Genomic DNA, 16,236 nt, shown 5'->3' with positions numbered 1-16,236 from the left:
TGCCAGTGGTGATCATATTGGGGCGTGTTGCAAACATTCAAATAATTTCAGTTCGTGGTTTATTTCCATGAAAAAACTGGCGCCATTGAGGTGTCAAAATATCAGTGGCGTACACACAATGCAAGTCAACTACATGATCATTGACTCAGTGAGACTGACGAAGAGTGTAGACAGCATTTGTAGGAAAATCGGATACTAAATTATCGGGCATGATCAGTTGTGACTCTGGAGCAATGGATTCAGTCGAGTTTGACTTGCTTGGTTGGAGCTTAAGCACAGTGACTTCTGATTTATTTAAGTTCATTAAATTCATGATCTTACTGACGTTGTTTTGTTCCAGTTCAAGGAAAGATTCAGTTTATGAATCCCTTCTTGACTGACTGACACATAACGTACAGCCTAAACCACTGGAGATATAGATACGTTATACAATAAACACTTTCTGTTGGACTGCCTGCAAGAAACAACATGTTAAACCGTGCTGTGAAAATATGCAGTTTTCCTTTTGCAGTCATTTTTAACAGAAAACAGGAAAGTTGTGTTAATGGATAACTTTACAATTCTACGTGTTCCAAAATTAAAACCATGTGAAATGTTGTCATTAAAGCTAAAATCTTCGTAGCTCCAGCAGCTCGATAGGTCTCTCTCATACCCCATATACCAATGGTCCCAACCATTTACCCATTAATTTTGACTTCTGTTCCCAATCAAGGTTCCATTTGTAATAACAATAAATAAGATCATAGAGGGGAGGGAGGACATGGACAGAGTGAGGCGGGGGGATGAATGTAAAGAAGGGGAAGGAGTATATGGACAGAGAGATATAGGAGGAAGAAATGGATAGAGTGAGTGTGGGATAAGAGATGAGCAGGGAGTGGGGAGTGGAGGGAAGATAATGGATGGAGATTGGGAGGGGGGAGGAGGAGGAGGAGGAGGAGGAGGAGGACAAAGGGGGCTGAAGGAGAGGGAAATTAGGACATACCTCCAATTCCCATACATATTTAACAATTGCAAAGCATTACTGGATTCGCTAGTTTACTATGAATAACACTGGGTATTGCAGAATATACTGCTATGAATTAATAAGAAAGTCCCTGAGTCTTTTGGAAAAAAAGTCCAGATAACAGGACATGAGCCTGCTACCTTTCCCTTCAGATTTCATGGCTCTGTCAACTACATTTTTACGACGACCCTGGTGTCCGAGTTACATGTTATACATGTCTAAGAACTGCAACCATAGACGACATTACTTGATATTTAACAATAAATAATAAATACACTATAGTGCTGAAACAGCGTACTTTTGTAGTATGCAAGTTATAACACAAAAAGCATCAAATATGAGAACCCTTAATCTATAAAATGATAGTTTCTCATTATTTTACGATTACAAATTGTACTAAAAGTGAAGCATTTTTGAGAGATCCTCAGTGTGCTTTTAAAAGTCTTAATTGCATGAATGTTCCTATATAAAAACTGCAAAAAACAGATTACAACTCCATATGACTTAATCCAGTATGGCACCTCCTGTATTCTGCTCTTTACATAAAGCCAATGTTGCATCTCATTGGCCACATTGCTCTCCCTAAGGCAATAATTCTCCTTCGCAGAGTCTTACTTTCATGTTACACAGAGTATGGGATACAAAATTCTATTCTGTGACATCACTAAACTGTACCAGCTCCTCATTTACAAACACATTCATGTACCATGAAAGGATGTCCTTACTGTAGCTGCAGTCAAAATGGAGGGGTATCTGTGCAGAGACCAGACAATATACAGTTCCTGAAGAGAGGCAGCAGTGATTTCAGTAGTTCTTGGGACAAAAGTCTGTATTATTGACTTATCTGGCCTTTTAACATTAGCCAGAAGGGCCTTCCTATGCAGGTACTACAAAAGGTTGAAAGCAAAGAGAAATTACAGCCATTATTTTTCCAGAGGGCATGCAGCTCTGCTATTTGGTTAAATCATGATGGTATCCTCTTAGGTAAAATGTTCTGGAGGGCATATACTTCGTTGGGGTCTCCAGGCAGGGACTACACAGGGGGATGTCATCATCCATCCATACTGCTGTTTATACATATGACTATTAAAGGACAAATAGTTGTAGGTTGATACTACCCTAAGCAGTGGAATAAATTCTGCAATTAAACTAAGCAGTCATTCTACTTGTTGCAGTGTGGAATGTTAGCAGAAAGAATGGAACTTCTGTTCTGATGAATATAGGATTATAAACAAAAATTAAAATAGGCATAATTCGAAGCAGGTCTGATAATAAATAAGATGACAAGAATATGGGTAAACTACTACAAAGAGCATTGTGAACACATTACCACAGCCTAGAAAGACATCAAGCCAACACCTCCTGCAGTAGTAGAAGTTTTAAGAGATTGAAAGTATATATGCCAGGGTAAAAGAAGTTATTGAACTGCTCAAGGGAGATGAAAATTTAATTGTAATGGGGGACTGGAATTTGATAATAGGTAAAAGAAGAGAAGGAAAAATAATAGAGAACATGGACTGGTTGGCAAGAAATAAAAGAGAAAGTCACATGGTAGAATTTTGCTCAGAGCATAATTTGTTCATTGCTAACACGTGGTTTAACAACCATGAAAGAAGGTTGAGGAAGGGTTGTGGAGACATTGAAAGTTTTCAGATTGATTTTTAATGGTACGACATAGAGTTCAGCATCAGATTTTAAACTGTAAAACATTGAAATGAAATGATCGAATGGCATTGTTGGCCAGGAGGCCCCATTCGGGGGAGTTCAGCTGCCGTATTGCAAGTCCATGGGGGCAGATGGGGACTCTGAGCACAGTTTATTGGTTATGACCTACAGATTAAAACTGATGAAATTGGGAAGAAGGTGGGAAATTAAGGTTATGGGCCTGAATAAATTGGAGCCAAATGTCAATAATTTCGGAGGGAACCTTAGGCAATGTTTGACAGGAATGGGAAGGAATACAATAGAAGATGAAGGGATAGCTTTTCAGGCTGAAATATGTAGCATATTCCAAACCTAAGGTCTGCTTGGTCATAAGAAATAAACTCATGAGAAAATGTTTTTATTGGCCTTAATATTGTACTACATACCTGCTTTACTTTTACACATAATCACCATTCATATCTATACACTTTTTGTGAAACTGGACCAGCCTCTTTTACCCCTCTTCAGAGAAGTCTGCCACCTGAGAATTGAACCAATTGGTAACGCCAGTCTTGAGTTTGAAATCATTATGCACCCAGTTCCATTTTCTCAAATGTAAGAAGTGGAAATAGCCACTTGGTGTGAGGCCAGACCTATACAGAGGGTGCTTAAAAAGTTTCCAACAAAAGACTTGGTTTCTGCAGCAGTGTGAGGGCATGTGTTGTCGTGAAGGAGGATTAGCCAGACTGCAGTTTCCTCTAGCATCGATTTTGGACCGCACATCTCAGTTTGGTTAGTGTTTCAATGTATATGTTGTCTGTAATTGTTGACTCAAAATACAGGAAATCAATCAAAAAGATTCCCTTTCTGTAAACGGTAGCCATCATTTTTCTATTTGGGAGCAGAGATTGCTTACGCTTTTTTGGTTTGGGTGAATTGAATGGCACCACTGTATCGACTGTTGTTTCAATTCTGTGCTGGTGTACGAAATCCATGCTTGTCACCCGTTACAATGTGGGAAAACAAACGATCTTCATCTTGTCTATAATGCTCCAAAAACTGTCATGCACTATGCATTCTTTGCTCTTTGTGCTGATCAGTGAGCATTTTTGAAGTCCACCTTGCACACAGTTGTAGTTGTTGTTGTTGTTGTTGTTGTTGTTGTGGTCTTCAGTCCTGAGACTGGTTTGATGCAGCTCTCCATGCTACTCTATCCTGTGCAAGCTTCTTCAACTCCCAGTACCTACTGCAACCTACATCCTTCTGAATCTGCTTAGTGTATTCATCTCTTGGTCTCACTCTACGATTTTTACCCTCCACGCTGCCCTCGAATACGAAATTGGTGATCCCTTGATGCCTCAGAACATGTCCTACCAACCGATCCCTTCTTCTTGTCAAGTTGTGCCACAAACTTCTCTTCTCCCCAACCTGATTCAATACTTCCTCATTAGTTATGTGATCTACCCATCTAATCTTCAGCATTCTTCTGTAGCACCACATTTCGAAAGCTTCTATTCTCTTCTTGTCCAAACTATTTATCGTCCATGATTCACTTCCATACATGGCTACACTCCATACAAATACTTTCAGAAATGACTTCCTGACACTTAAATCTATACTCGATGTTAACAAATTTCTCTTCTTCAGAAACGCTTTCCTTCCCATTGCCAGTCTACATTTTATATCCTCTCTACTTCAACCATCATCAGTTATTTTGCTTCCCAAATAGCAAAACGCCTTTACTACTTTAAGTGTCTCATTTCCTAATCTAATTCCCTCAGTATCACCCGACTTAATTCGACTACATTCCATTATCCTCGTTTTGCTTTTGTTGATGTTAATTTTATATCCTCCTTTCAAGACACTATCCATTCCGTTCAACTGCTCTTCCAAGTCCTTTGCTGTCTCTGACAGAATTACGATGTCATCGGCGAACCTCAATGTTTTTATTTCTTCTCCATGGACTTTAATACCTACTCCAAATTTTTCTTTTGTTTCCTTTACTGCTTGCTCAATTTACAGATTGAATAACATCGGGGAGAGACTACAGCCCTGTCTCACTCCCTTCCCAACAACTGCTTACCTTTCATATCCCTCGACTCTTATAACTGCCATCTGGTTTCTGTACAAATTGTAAATAACGTTTTGCTCCCTGTATTTTACCCCTGCCACCTTCAGAATTTGAAAAAGAGTATTCCAGTCAACATTGTCAAAAGCTTTCTCTAAGTCTACAAATGCTAGAAACGTAGGTTTGCCCTTTCTTAATCTAGCTTCTAAGATAAGTCGTAAGGTCAGTATTGCCTCACGTGTTCCAGTATTTCTATGGAATCCAAACTGATCTTCCCCGAGGTTGGCTACTACTAGTTTTTCCATTCGTCTGTAAAGAATTCGTGTTAGTATTTTGCAGCTGATAGTTTGGTAATTTTCACATCTGTCAACACCTGCCTTCTTTGGGATTGGAATTATTATATTCTTCTTGAAGTCTGAGGGTATTTCGCATGTCTTGTGCATCTTGCTCACCAGATGGTAGAGTTTTGTCAGGACTGGCTCTCCCAAGGCCGTCAGTAGTTCCAATGGAATGTTGTCTACTCCGGGGGCCTTATTTCGACTCAGGTCTTTCAGTGCTCTGTCAAACTCTTCACGCAGTATCGTATCTCCCATTTCATCTTCATCTACATCCTCTTCCATTTCCACAATTTCCACAGTATGTGATATCAAAGCTGTTTAGTGACATTTCTGTAAACTGAGTTTTATAGCAGCATTTTGGAATTCATCTTGAGGTTGAAGCTTTTCTGTCTGTTTGTTTACAAATAGATTTGTTTTTAAAGAGGGACTGTCTTGATCAAAACAACCTTAAAAATAGTGTTTTGCTCAAGTCAGACCCTTTACAAAACCAAATATATTTTGGAACTCATTAGCCAGACCACTAATTGTCCATCACCAATCACTTTGAAATTTTTGGGTCACTTGATCAGCTATCCTTGGATACAAAGAATATATTGAATTTAATTGAAAAAGAAGAACATGTTATAATGCATGGAATGAAGCAGGCAAAAAAGAATACAGATGCCCAAAGAATGTGATTAATAGAAAATGGAGCATTGCCAGGAGAAATGGCTGGAGAAGAAACACAAGCCTGTAGAAGTGTGCGGGACTAGGGGAATGATAGAGGCCGCTTATAAGAAAAATTTGAAGAAAAGACAAACAGCTGTCTAAATATCAAGTGCTCAGATGTCCAGCTAGTATAGTTAAAGAAGGAAAAGCTGAAATGTGGGAGAAATGTAAGATGAGATGTACAAGTGAAATCAAGTTGAAGGCAATATAGGAAGGAAAGAGGAAGTAATTTCAAGATAAGTTGGGAATATGATACTGTGAGAAGAATTGACATATCACTGAAAGAAGTTGAAACAAGGCCCCTAGCATAGACAACATTCTCTCTGAATTATCAAAATCCTTAGAAGAACTCGTGCTGACAAAACTATTCCTTGTGGTTCGTAAGGCATATGAGACAGTCAAAATACTCTCAGTCTTCAAGAAGAAAGTGACAGTTTCAATTCGAAAGAAGCAGGGTGCTGAGAGATGTGAATATTTGTCAGCTGCCAATCTATTAAGCCAAGGTTACATAATGTGAAGTAAATTATTTGCAGAAGAATGGAAAAACTGGTATAATTTGATCGTTGAGTGAGTAGTTTGGGGTTTGGAGAAGTTTAGAAACACATGAGGGAATATTAACCATATGACTTATCTTCAGAAGAAAGGTTACAGCAATGCAAACCTATGTTTGTAGCATTACAGACATAGAGAAAGCTTTTGATACTGTTGGTCAGAATACACTCTTTGACATTCTGAAGATAACATGGATAAAATACAGAGAACGAAATGTTATCTACAACTTTGACAGAAACCAGACTTCAGTTAAAAGTGCCAAAGGACTTGAAAAGGAGGAAGTGGTTGAGAAAGGAACGAGATGTGGTTGTAGCCTATCCTCAGTGTTATTTCAATCCATACATTTAACAAGCAGCAAACGAAACCAGAGAAAAGTTTGGAGAGAAAATAAGAGTTCAGGGAGAAGAAATAAACATGTTGAGGTTTGCGGATGACACTGAACAGCCAAAGATGTGGAAGAACTGCTCAACAAAATGGGTAGTGTCTTCAACAGAAGTTACGAGATGAATATAAACTAAAGGAAAACAAGGTAATGGAATGTAGTACAATTAAATCAGGTGATGCTGAGGGAATCGTATTAGAAAATGAAACACTAAAAAGTTCCAGATGAGTTTTTCTATTTGACTAGCAGACTAACTAGTTATGTTTGAAGTAGATAGGATATAAAATGCAGAATGGCAATTGCAAGAAAATCGTTTCTGAGAAAGAGAAATGTGGAACATCTACTATAAGTGAAAGCGATAAGAAGTCTTACCTAAAGGTGATAGTTGGGTGATGGCCTTATATGGAATTGAAATGTGGATGATAAACAATTTAGACATGAAGAGAATAGAAGCTTTTGAAATGTGGTTCTGGGAGAAGGGATCGGTTGACGGACACATAGTGAAGAATCAAGGAGTAGTCAGTTTGGTATTGGAGGAAAATATTTATTGTATACATTGTAAAGGGAGATATAGATGTTGAATGCATAAAGCAAGTTCAAATGATAGTAGATTGGATTAGCTACGCAGCGACAAGAGGCTTGTACTGTCAAGCAATGGAAAGTCCAGTTTGGAATACCAGCAATATTATGAAACGTATAGATTGCAACTCACAGTGAGACAGCAACTCACTGTAGAGATGACACATTGAGTTGCAGGCAGACATAATGAAAAGACTATTACACACACAGCCACACGGGGAGGTACACCTCATGCGTACATGTGCTGCTGTGATCAGAATGCTACACTCAAGGTGAACGAGAGCAGCAATCAGGATTGGGTGGGAAAGGGGGAGACATATCAGGGTATGGGTGGGGTTTGGAGGGGGGAGGGGGGGCAGAAGACCGTAATAGAAAGTGCCAAAAAACTGGCAGTGCATGCTGGGGCTAGATGGCAGCAGGACAGTACTGCCAGGGACAGCACTGGGAGGCTGCGGGGGATGGAGTGGGAGGAGGAATGGGAAGCAGAAAAGGAGAGGAACAGAGAAGGGGAAAAGATCAGCAGGAGTGTGGGGAGAAAGGGGCACATAATGAAGGTGAGGGTATGTGAAGTGGAACGAGGTGATAGAACAGATGGGGTGGAAACTGTTGGGTGTAGGGTACGAGGACAGTAAGTTGCCATAGGTTGAGGTCGGGATAATTTCGTGAGTGGAGGATGCGTTCTAAGAATTACTCCCATCTGCGCAGTTCATAAAAACTATGGAGCTGCCAGATATCGCAACCATGTGTGCATGAGGTATACTTGTGTGTGCGTGTGTGTTTTTTTCATTTTGCCTGTTTGCAAGTCAGCATTTCGTCTTTACGATGAATAGCAGTCTGCCTCATAATATTATTGAAGTTTGTACTTTGTTATGTAACACGTGACATACTAGGCAGAAGTACACCATCAATAACTTATAGATCCATTTTTTTAAATTTTGCAACATGGAAGAAAAGAAAAACACAAAACAATTTTTAGTGCTGTTTAGTGTTCTGTCTTTCTTCTTTCTCTGTGAGAAATTTGCTCATGAAATGGCATGTGTCATCCTGATAACTGTCTTCACAGTAAGCATAGGTTCTTTTCTAATATTGGGAGTAACACATTCATCCTACAGTTGTTTTAGTGTGCTTATTTGTACCAGTATAGTAGGATAGAGTGACAAGAAATTATTTTCATAACATCCCTCAGGTGCAGGGTATACACATGTATTTTAAAACAACATTAATTTTGAGCATACATATTCATTACATGGAATGTGCTACTATTTTGTCTACTTCATCTTACTTGAACTTCTCTTTCCGAAACAGAAAAATTTTGTGGAGCCATATTTTTAATGACTTCATTATTCCAGATTCTTTTCCCGGCACGGTATGTGTGGAAGGAGGATTTAAATTTTCCTCCAGTGATGAGGTAATTAGAACTGAAGGATAAACTCTGTCTGGACAGAGATTTGAATTCTGTTCATTCCAAATGCATGCCCAGTGCTTTAACAATTACTTTACTTCACTTGGTCACTCAGACTCCAGTAAATGTAAGAAAAACTCAATATTGACCTGCAATCTAATTTCTTCATGGGTGACACATGATTGAAAATAGAAAGGAAGAGAGATTTCTAAATGTCTTAAAATGCTTAGGAAAGTTCGAGATTACAAGAAACTTTTAATCGACTAATGTATTTCAGAATTAGCGGTTTTTACATATAATTGTTTTTCCAAGTAATTTCTTGCTATGCTATAATAATATGCAGACTTCTGCCAAGAAACAGCAAAGAATATGAAGTAAATGTTGGGATCAACACTACCCTGTACACTGCTAGCAATTCATTGTCTTAGAATATGTAGTGTCACTGCACACACTCTGTACAAAATTCATATTATAATACCTTATTGCCTGCTTCTGTAAATCTGCTTTCTTATTTCAAGATGTAATTCTTACTAAAATATACAGGAAAGTTGTTTGTGTTGATATTTGTAGGTATTGGTTGGTTATATTGAAGACTGCCTGAAGGGTGGAAATATGATTGAAGAAATGGGTCTACACCCTAACACAGCTGGTGAGAGGGGCCTTAAACTACTTGTGGTGAGTAATTGCATTTAATTAGTTTTTGTAGCTGTCTAAAATATCAATCATTTGATAGTTGAGAAAAAGAGGCAGTTAAGAATGAAGTGTCGGGAAAGGAATCAAATGGATCTTATTCAATTGTCGGAATGTTACAGTTGTTTGTGGCCAGGTTGTCTCGTGTCCTATGATATATGCAGGAATAGTTGGGCCCGTGATGGAAAATGACAGAGGCTACCAGAAATGATCACATATCCATAATTGGTAAATGTATGTCTGTTACTAGATAATACAAATATATGTTTTAAGCCTTTTGATTGTCAGACACAAATAGGACAACTCTCTTTTTATCCAATTTCCTGACGAGTAAAATGCAATAACAGTAATCAGTTTCTGCATGTTCAGCAGCTGTGGTCCTGTACATACTAAAGAATTTGTGCATGGACAGATTAAAAATTGAGAACATTGATACAGCTGATAGTGTGGATAGTAGTCACATTCAGGTAGAGATTGCCAAAAGATAATATAAACAATAAATAAGCCAGAGACTTCAATACGTGAGCTCCTGAAATGAGTTGTCCACTCTTAAACTATCATTAAAAATACTCACTCATGAATTAGCAAGGCTGAATTGATAGACTTGCTCTTTGGATGATGGAAGTATGACTTGATGCTGTCCACCACAATACACAAGTGAGTCCAACTAAAAAGAAAATACTTGTGTATGGCAATTTTATATTGGTTTAAGTCCGAGTAATACGCTTAAGCATTTGGTGTTGGTTAGTGGACTATTTAAAAACGTTTAGGTTGTATGACTTCTTGAGGCAGATGTTTTTAGATAAGACATAAAAATCTTACCAGAAACTGCTTTACTGACTTTTTAATTATACATCCAGTTAAATCTGTAACCTATGTTTTTATAAGGCATCTTTGACTAAGAACATTGTATAAATTAATTCTGGGCACAGAAAACTGGAATATATAAAACCTGGGTAGTGATATAAGCCATATTCAGGGACCGTAAATTAGAAATACAAACTTCCTCTTGTCTTCATAAGGATTGTTGAAATTCATATACAGTGCCAGTGCAAAAGTTGTTATAGTGTTCTCCAAAAAAATGTGACTTTATGACAGAAATATCTCAGATCTATGACAAATATGCTGTAGTGATAGAGCTTCAAACATCACAGGGGCACTTATAGTTACAACAGGTGTATACAGTGATGAAAAAAAATAAAGATAGTAAATTATAAGAGACTAAATCAGGCAGTGGAAAGTCGAGAGTGGAATAACAACAATACTAAAAGGACAGATTGCTACTCACCGCATAGAGCAGACCGCACATTTAAGTGTTCGGCTAAGATGCCTTCATTGGAAGTAGAAACACACTCTCCTGCCACTGTAGCCTGACTACAGACTGTAGCTGTGTCTGACATAAGCAACAGCAGCCTGCATTGGGAATGGTAGGTGGGGGGGTTGGGGGTTGTAAGGAAGAGGGATAGCAGGATCGAGGTGGGAGAAAGTGTTGTGCTCCCTGTGAGAGAGTGCAGGGACAGACCTCTGTATGACCCTCTTACAAGGGAATGGTCCAGTCCAGCATATCAAAACCTGCCCTTACATTTTTTTATGTATTAAGAATATACTGAAAGAAACACAATGTTGAAGTTTTACCTGCTAAGACACACTGCAAGTATAAAGGTTATTCCACTCCATGATAGGCTGATTGGATGCATGTGCAACGTGGCTGGTACATATCCTTGACTGACGGCACGTCAGTAAACAGTTAACAAAGCACAACACAATCATAATTTGTAAAGCAAATTTCAGTTTCCGTTCATAGTTTCACTGACACAGTTGTTCACAGTTATTACTAGCTCAAATTTGTAACTTATTGAGTATCCATAATAATTAGCAGCTGCCTTTGTGGTATCACAAAGTGTGGAGGTAAACCAAGTTTTTATATACTTTCTAATAGCATCTGTCTCTGTGCAGATTCTGGAGTTCCACAGGAACCTGATAGCCAATTACTGTTTTTATTTTTCACCCAAGATAGAACAAGAAGAATGTGGTGTGCAGTTGAAATCACCTACTTCTCCTGAAGATTTACATATGTATTATTCATCAGATAGTTTCTTGGACATTAATTTGAATGAAATTGACATTTCATTAGAAGAAAGAAGAAGTAACTCTGACAATTTCCTGAATTGTGGTTCGAACAATGTAAAATCTGAATGTAACTTATCTAAATGGAAGAAAGATTTACACCCAGTGCGAAATATGCACACAGCTTTGTATCTGTCTTCAAGAACCTTAAAGCAAATTAGGGCCAAAATTAAAAAAAAGTACTGTTTGGTTCCAAAAATCTTAATTTTGACATAGCAAAATTTGGAAAAATGGGTGAGAGTAATTTTCAATACTATATCTGAAATGTCTTATCACCAATCACTGTGAATAATTTAGTGATTTTGTTGGACCTTTGGCGTAGACATAATCACACCACTGGCTTTGAGAAGGGTGAAAAGTCTGTTAATATAATTTGGATTCCACCCAGAACTAATTAATTCAGCCACCAGTAAAGAAATTTTTTGACAGTGTTAAGCATTATTCAGAAAATTGCCAGACAATCTAATTTCCAATACCTCTTTATCATGCCAGGTTTACCATCGTAACAGTATTGTTAATTTCAGTCATTTGTGCATTGTCAGTTTGCATTAACACAGTTTACAAATGTGACAAAGTATGTCTGGTACACTGCAATATATCCAGAACAACAGCCGTGATCATTTCTTACTCTGTCTCAATTCTGTCTAAATTAAACTAGTAATTACTGTCAAGAGCCTGTATATGCCAATTTTTTTTTTTTTTATCAGGTGTGACTTACCGAAGGAAAATGTTTGTTTTCATCATCCAGTACACCTTTTACATTTTTGTGATGACTAGAGAGAATAAACAAGGAACTGTTTCATTGTTAGTAAAATTTAAAATTGCACTGCATTCACTGCATAGTTCGGTAATTTTCACATCTGAGCTCTTGATGTTCATACAAGTGGCTCTCTTTTCTCCAAAGGTCTCTTTAATTTTCCTGTAGGCAGTATCTATCTTACCCCTAGTGAGATAAGCTTCTACATCCTTACATTTGTCCTCTAGCCATCCCTGCTTAGCCATTTTGCACTTCGGCGTGTTGATGTCATTTTTGAGACGTTTGTATTCCTTTTTGCCTGATTCATTTACTGCATTTTTATATTTTCTCCTTTCATCAATTAAATTCAATATTTCTTCTGTTGCCCAAGGATTTCTACTAGCCCTCGTCTTTTTACCCACTTGATCGTCTGCTGCCTTCGCTACTTCATCCCTCAAAGCTACCCATTCTTCTTCTACTGTATTTCTTTCCCCCATTCCTGTCAATTGTTCCCTTATGCTCTCCGTGAAACTCTGTACAACCTAGGGTTTAGTCAGTTTATCCAGGTTCCATGTCCTTAAATTCCCAGTTTTTGCAGTTTCTTCAGTTTTAATCTACAGTTCATAACCAATAGATTGTGGTCAGAGTCCACATCTGCCCCTGGAAATGTCTTACAATTGAAGACCTGATCCCTAAATCTCTGTCTTACCATTATATAATCTATCTGATACCTTTTAGTATCTCCAGGATTCTTCCACGTATACAACCTTCTTTTATGATTCTTGAACCAAGTGTTAACTATGATTAAGTTATGCTCTGTGCAAAATTCTACCATACGGCTTCCTCTTTCATTTCTTCCCCCCAATCCATATTCACCTACTATGTTTCCTTCTATTCCTTTTCCTACTGACCTCCCCCCATGAACCATGGACCTTGCCGTTGGTGGGGAGGCTTGCGTCCCTCAGCGATACAGATGGCCGTACCGTAGGTGCAACCACAACGGAGGGGTATCTGTTGAGAGGCCAGACAAACGTGTGGTTCCTGAAGAGGGGCAGCAGCCTTTTCAGTAGTTGCAGGGGCAACAGTCTGGATGATTGACTGATCTGGCCTTGTAACATTAACCAAAACGGCCTTGCTGTGCTGGTACTGCGAACGGCTGAAAGCAAGGGGAAACTACAGCTGTAATTTTTCCCGAGGACATGCAGCTTTACTGTATGATTAAATGATGATGGCATCCTCTTGGGTAAAATATTCCGGAGGTAAAATAGTCCCCCATTCGGATCTCCGGGCGGGGACTACTCAGGAGGACGTCGTTATCAGGAGAAAGAAAACTGGCGTTCTACGGATCGGAGCATGGAATGTCAGATCCCTTAATCGGGCAGGTAGGTTAGAAAATTTAAAAAGGGAAATGGATAGGTTAAAGTTAGATATAGTGGGAATTAGTGAAGTTCGGTGGCAGGAGGAACAAGACTTCTGGTCAGGTGACTACAGGGTTATAAACACAAAATCAAATAGGGGTAATGCAGGAGTAGGTTTAATAATGAATAGGAAAATAGGAATGCGGGTAAGCTACTACAAACAGCATAGTGAACGTATTATAGTGGCCAAGATAGATACGAAGCCCACACCTACTACAGTAGTACAAGTTTATATGCCAACTAGCTCTGCAGATGATGAAGAAATTGAAGAAATGTACGATGAAATAAAAGAAATTATTCAGATAGTGAAGGGAGACGAAAATTTAATAGTAATGGGTGACTGGAATTCGAGTGTAGGAAAAGGGAGAGAAGGAAACATAGTAGGTGAATATGGATTGGGGCTAAGAAATGAAAGAGGAAGCCGCCTAGTAGAATTTTGCACAGAGCACAACTTAATCATAGCTAACACTTGGTTTAAGAATCATGAAAGAAGGTTGTATACGTGGAAGAACCCTGGAGATACTAAAAGGTATAAGATAGATTATATAATGGTAAGACAGAGATTTAGGAACCAGGTTTTAAGTTGTAAGACATTTCCAGGGGCAGATGTGGACTCTGACCACAATCTATTGGTTATGACCTGTAGATTAAAACTGAAGAAACTGCAAAAATGTGGGAAATTAAGGAGATGGGACCTGGATAAACTGAAAGAACCAGAGGTTGTACAGAGTTTCAGAGAGAGCATAAGGGAACAATTGACAGGAATAGGGGAAAGAAATACAGTAGAAGAAGAATGGGTAGCTCTGAGGGATGACGTAGTGAAGGCAGCAGAGGATAAAGTAGGTACAAAGACGAGGGCTGCTAGAAATCCTTGGGTAACAGAAGAAATATTGAATTTAATTGATGAAAGGAGAAAATATAAAAATGCAGTAAATGAAGCAGGCAAAAAGGAATACAAACGTCTCAAAAATGAGATTGACAGGAAGTGCAAAATGGCTAAACAGGGATGGCTAGAGGACAAATGTAAGCATGTAGAAGCTTATCTCACTAGGGGTAAGATAGATACTGCCTACAGGAAAATTAGAGAGACCTTTGGAGAGAAGAGAACCACGTGTATGAATATCAAGAGCTCAGATGGCAGCCCAGTTCTAAGCAAAGAAGGGAAGGCAGAAAGGTGGAAGGAGTATACAGAAGGTTTATACAAGGGCGATGTACTTGAGGACAATATTATGGAAATAGAAGAGGATGTAGATGAAGACGAAATGGGAGATACGATACTGCGTGAAGAGTTTGACAGAGCACTGAAAGACCTGAGTCGAAACAAGGCGCCCGGAGTAGACAACATTCCATTAGAACTACTGACGGCCTTGGGAGAGCCAGTCATGACAAAACTCTACCAGCTGGTGAGCAAGATGTATGAGACAGGCGAAATACCCTCAGACTTCAAGAAGAATATAATAATTCCAATCCCAAAGAAAGCAGGTGCTGACAGATGTGAAAATTACCGAACTATCAGTTTAATAAGTCACAGCTGCAAAATACAAACGCGAATTCTTTACAGACAAATGGAAAAACTGGTAGATGCAGACCTCGGGGAGGATCAGTTTGGATTCCGTCGAAATGTTGGAACACGTGAGGCAATACTGACCTTACGACATATCTTAGAAGAAAGATTAAGAAAAGGCAATCCTACGTTTCTAGCATTTGTAGACTTAGAGAAAGCTTTTGACAATGTTGACTGGAATACTCTTTTTCAAATTCTAAAGGTGGCAGGGGTAAAATACAGGGAGCGAAAGGCTATTTATAATTTGTACAGAAACCAGATGGCAGTAATAAGAGTCGAGGGGCATGAAAGGGAAGCAGTGGTTGGGAAAGGAGTGAGACAGGGTTGTAGCCTCTCACCGATGTTATTCAATCTGTATATTGAGCAAGCAGTAAAGGAAACAAAAGAAAAATTTGGAGTAGGTATTAAAATTCATGGAGAGGAAGTAAAAACTTTGAGGTTCGCCGATGACATTGTAATTCTGTCAGAGACGGCAAAGGACTTGGAAGAGCAGTTGAACGGAATGGACAGTGTCTTGAAAGGAGGATATAAGATGACCATTAACAAAAGCAAAACGAGGATAATGGAATGTAGTCAAATTAAATCGGGTGATGCTGAGGGAATTAGATTAGGAAATGAGACACTTAAAGTAGTAAAGGAGTTTTGCTATTTAGGAAGTAAAATAACTGATGATGGTCGAAGTAGAGAGGATATAAAATGTAGACTGGCAATGGCAAGGAAAGCGTTTCTGAAGAAGAGAAATTTGTTAACATCGAATATAGATTTATGTATCAGGAAGTCGTTTCTGAAAGTATTTGTTTGGAGTGTAGCCATGTATGGAAGTGAAACATGGACGATAACTAGTTTGGACGAGAAGAGAATAGAAGCTTTTGAAATGTGGTGCTACAGAAGAATACTGAAGATAAGGTGGATAGATCACGTAACTAATGAGGAGGTATTGAATAGGATTGGGGAGAAGAGAAGTTTGTGGCACAACTTGACTAGAAGAAGGGATCGGTTGGTAGGACATGTTTTGAGGCATCAAG

General features: G+C 38.7%; 1 protein-coding gene across 2 annotated transcripts in view; it reads left to right on the top strand.

Annotated features, from left to right (window-relative positions):
* The window catches only part of LOC126278016 (sister chromatid cohesion protein PDS5 homolog B-B), a 192,439-nt gene that overhangs the window by 76,073 nt on the left and 100,130 nt on the right, over positions 1-16,236 (top strand). For both annotated transcript variants that reach the window (XM_049977727.1, XM_049977726.1), the window contains exon 12: positions 9,247-9,351. In XM_049977727.1, coding sequence (XP_049833684.1) covers positions 9,247-9,351 — 105 coding nt within the window. The remainder of the gene's footprint in view (positions 1-9,246; positions 9,352-16,236) is intronic.

The sequence above is a fragment of the Schistocerca gregaria genome, chromosome 6 (genome assembly GCF_023897955.1).
Source record: "Schistocerca gregaria isolate iqSchGreg1 chromosome 6, iqSchGreg1.2, whole genome shotgun sequence".
Taxonomy (NCBI): domain Eukaryota; kingdom Metazoa; phylum Arthropoda; class Insecta; order Orthoptera; family Acrididae; genus Schistocerca; species Schistocerca gregaria.
Note: the sequence above shows the minus strand (reverse complement) of the source record. Positions and strands in the feature narration are given on the sequence as shown.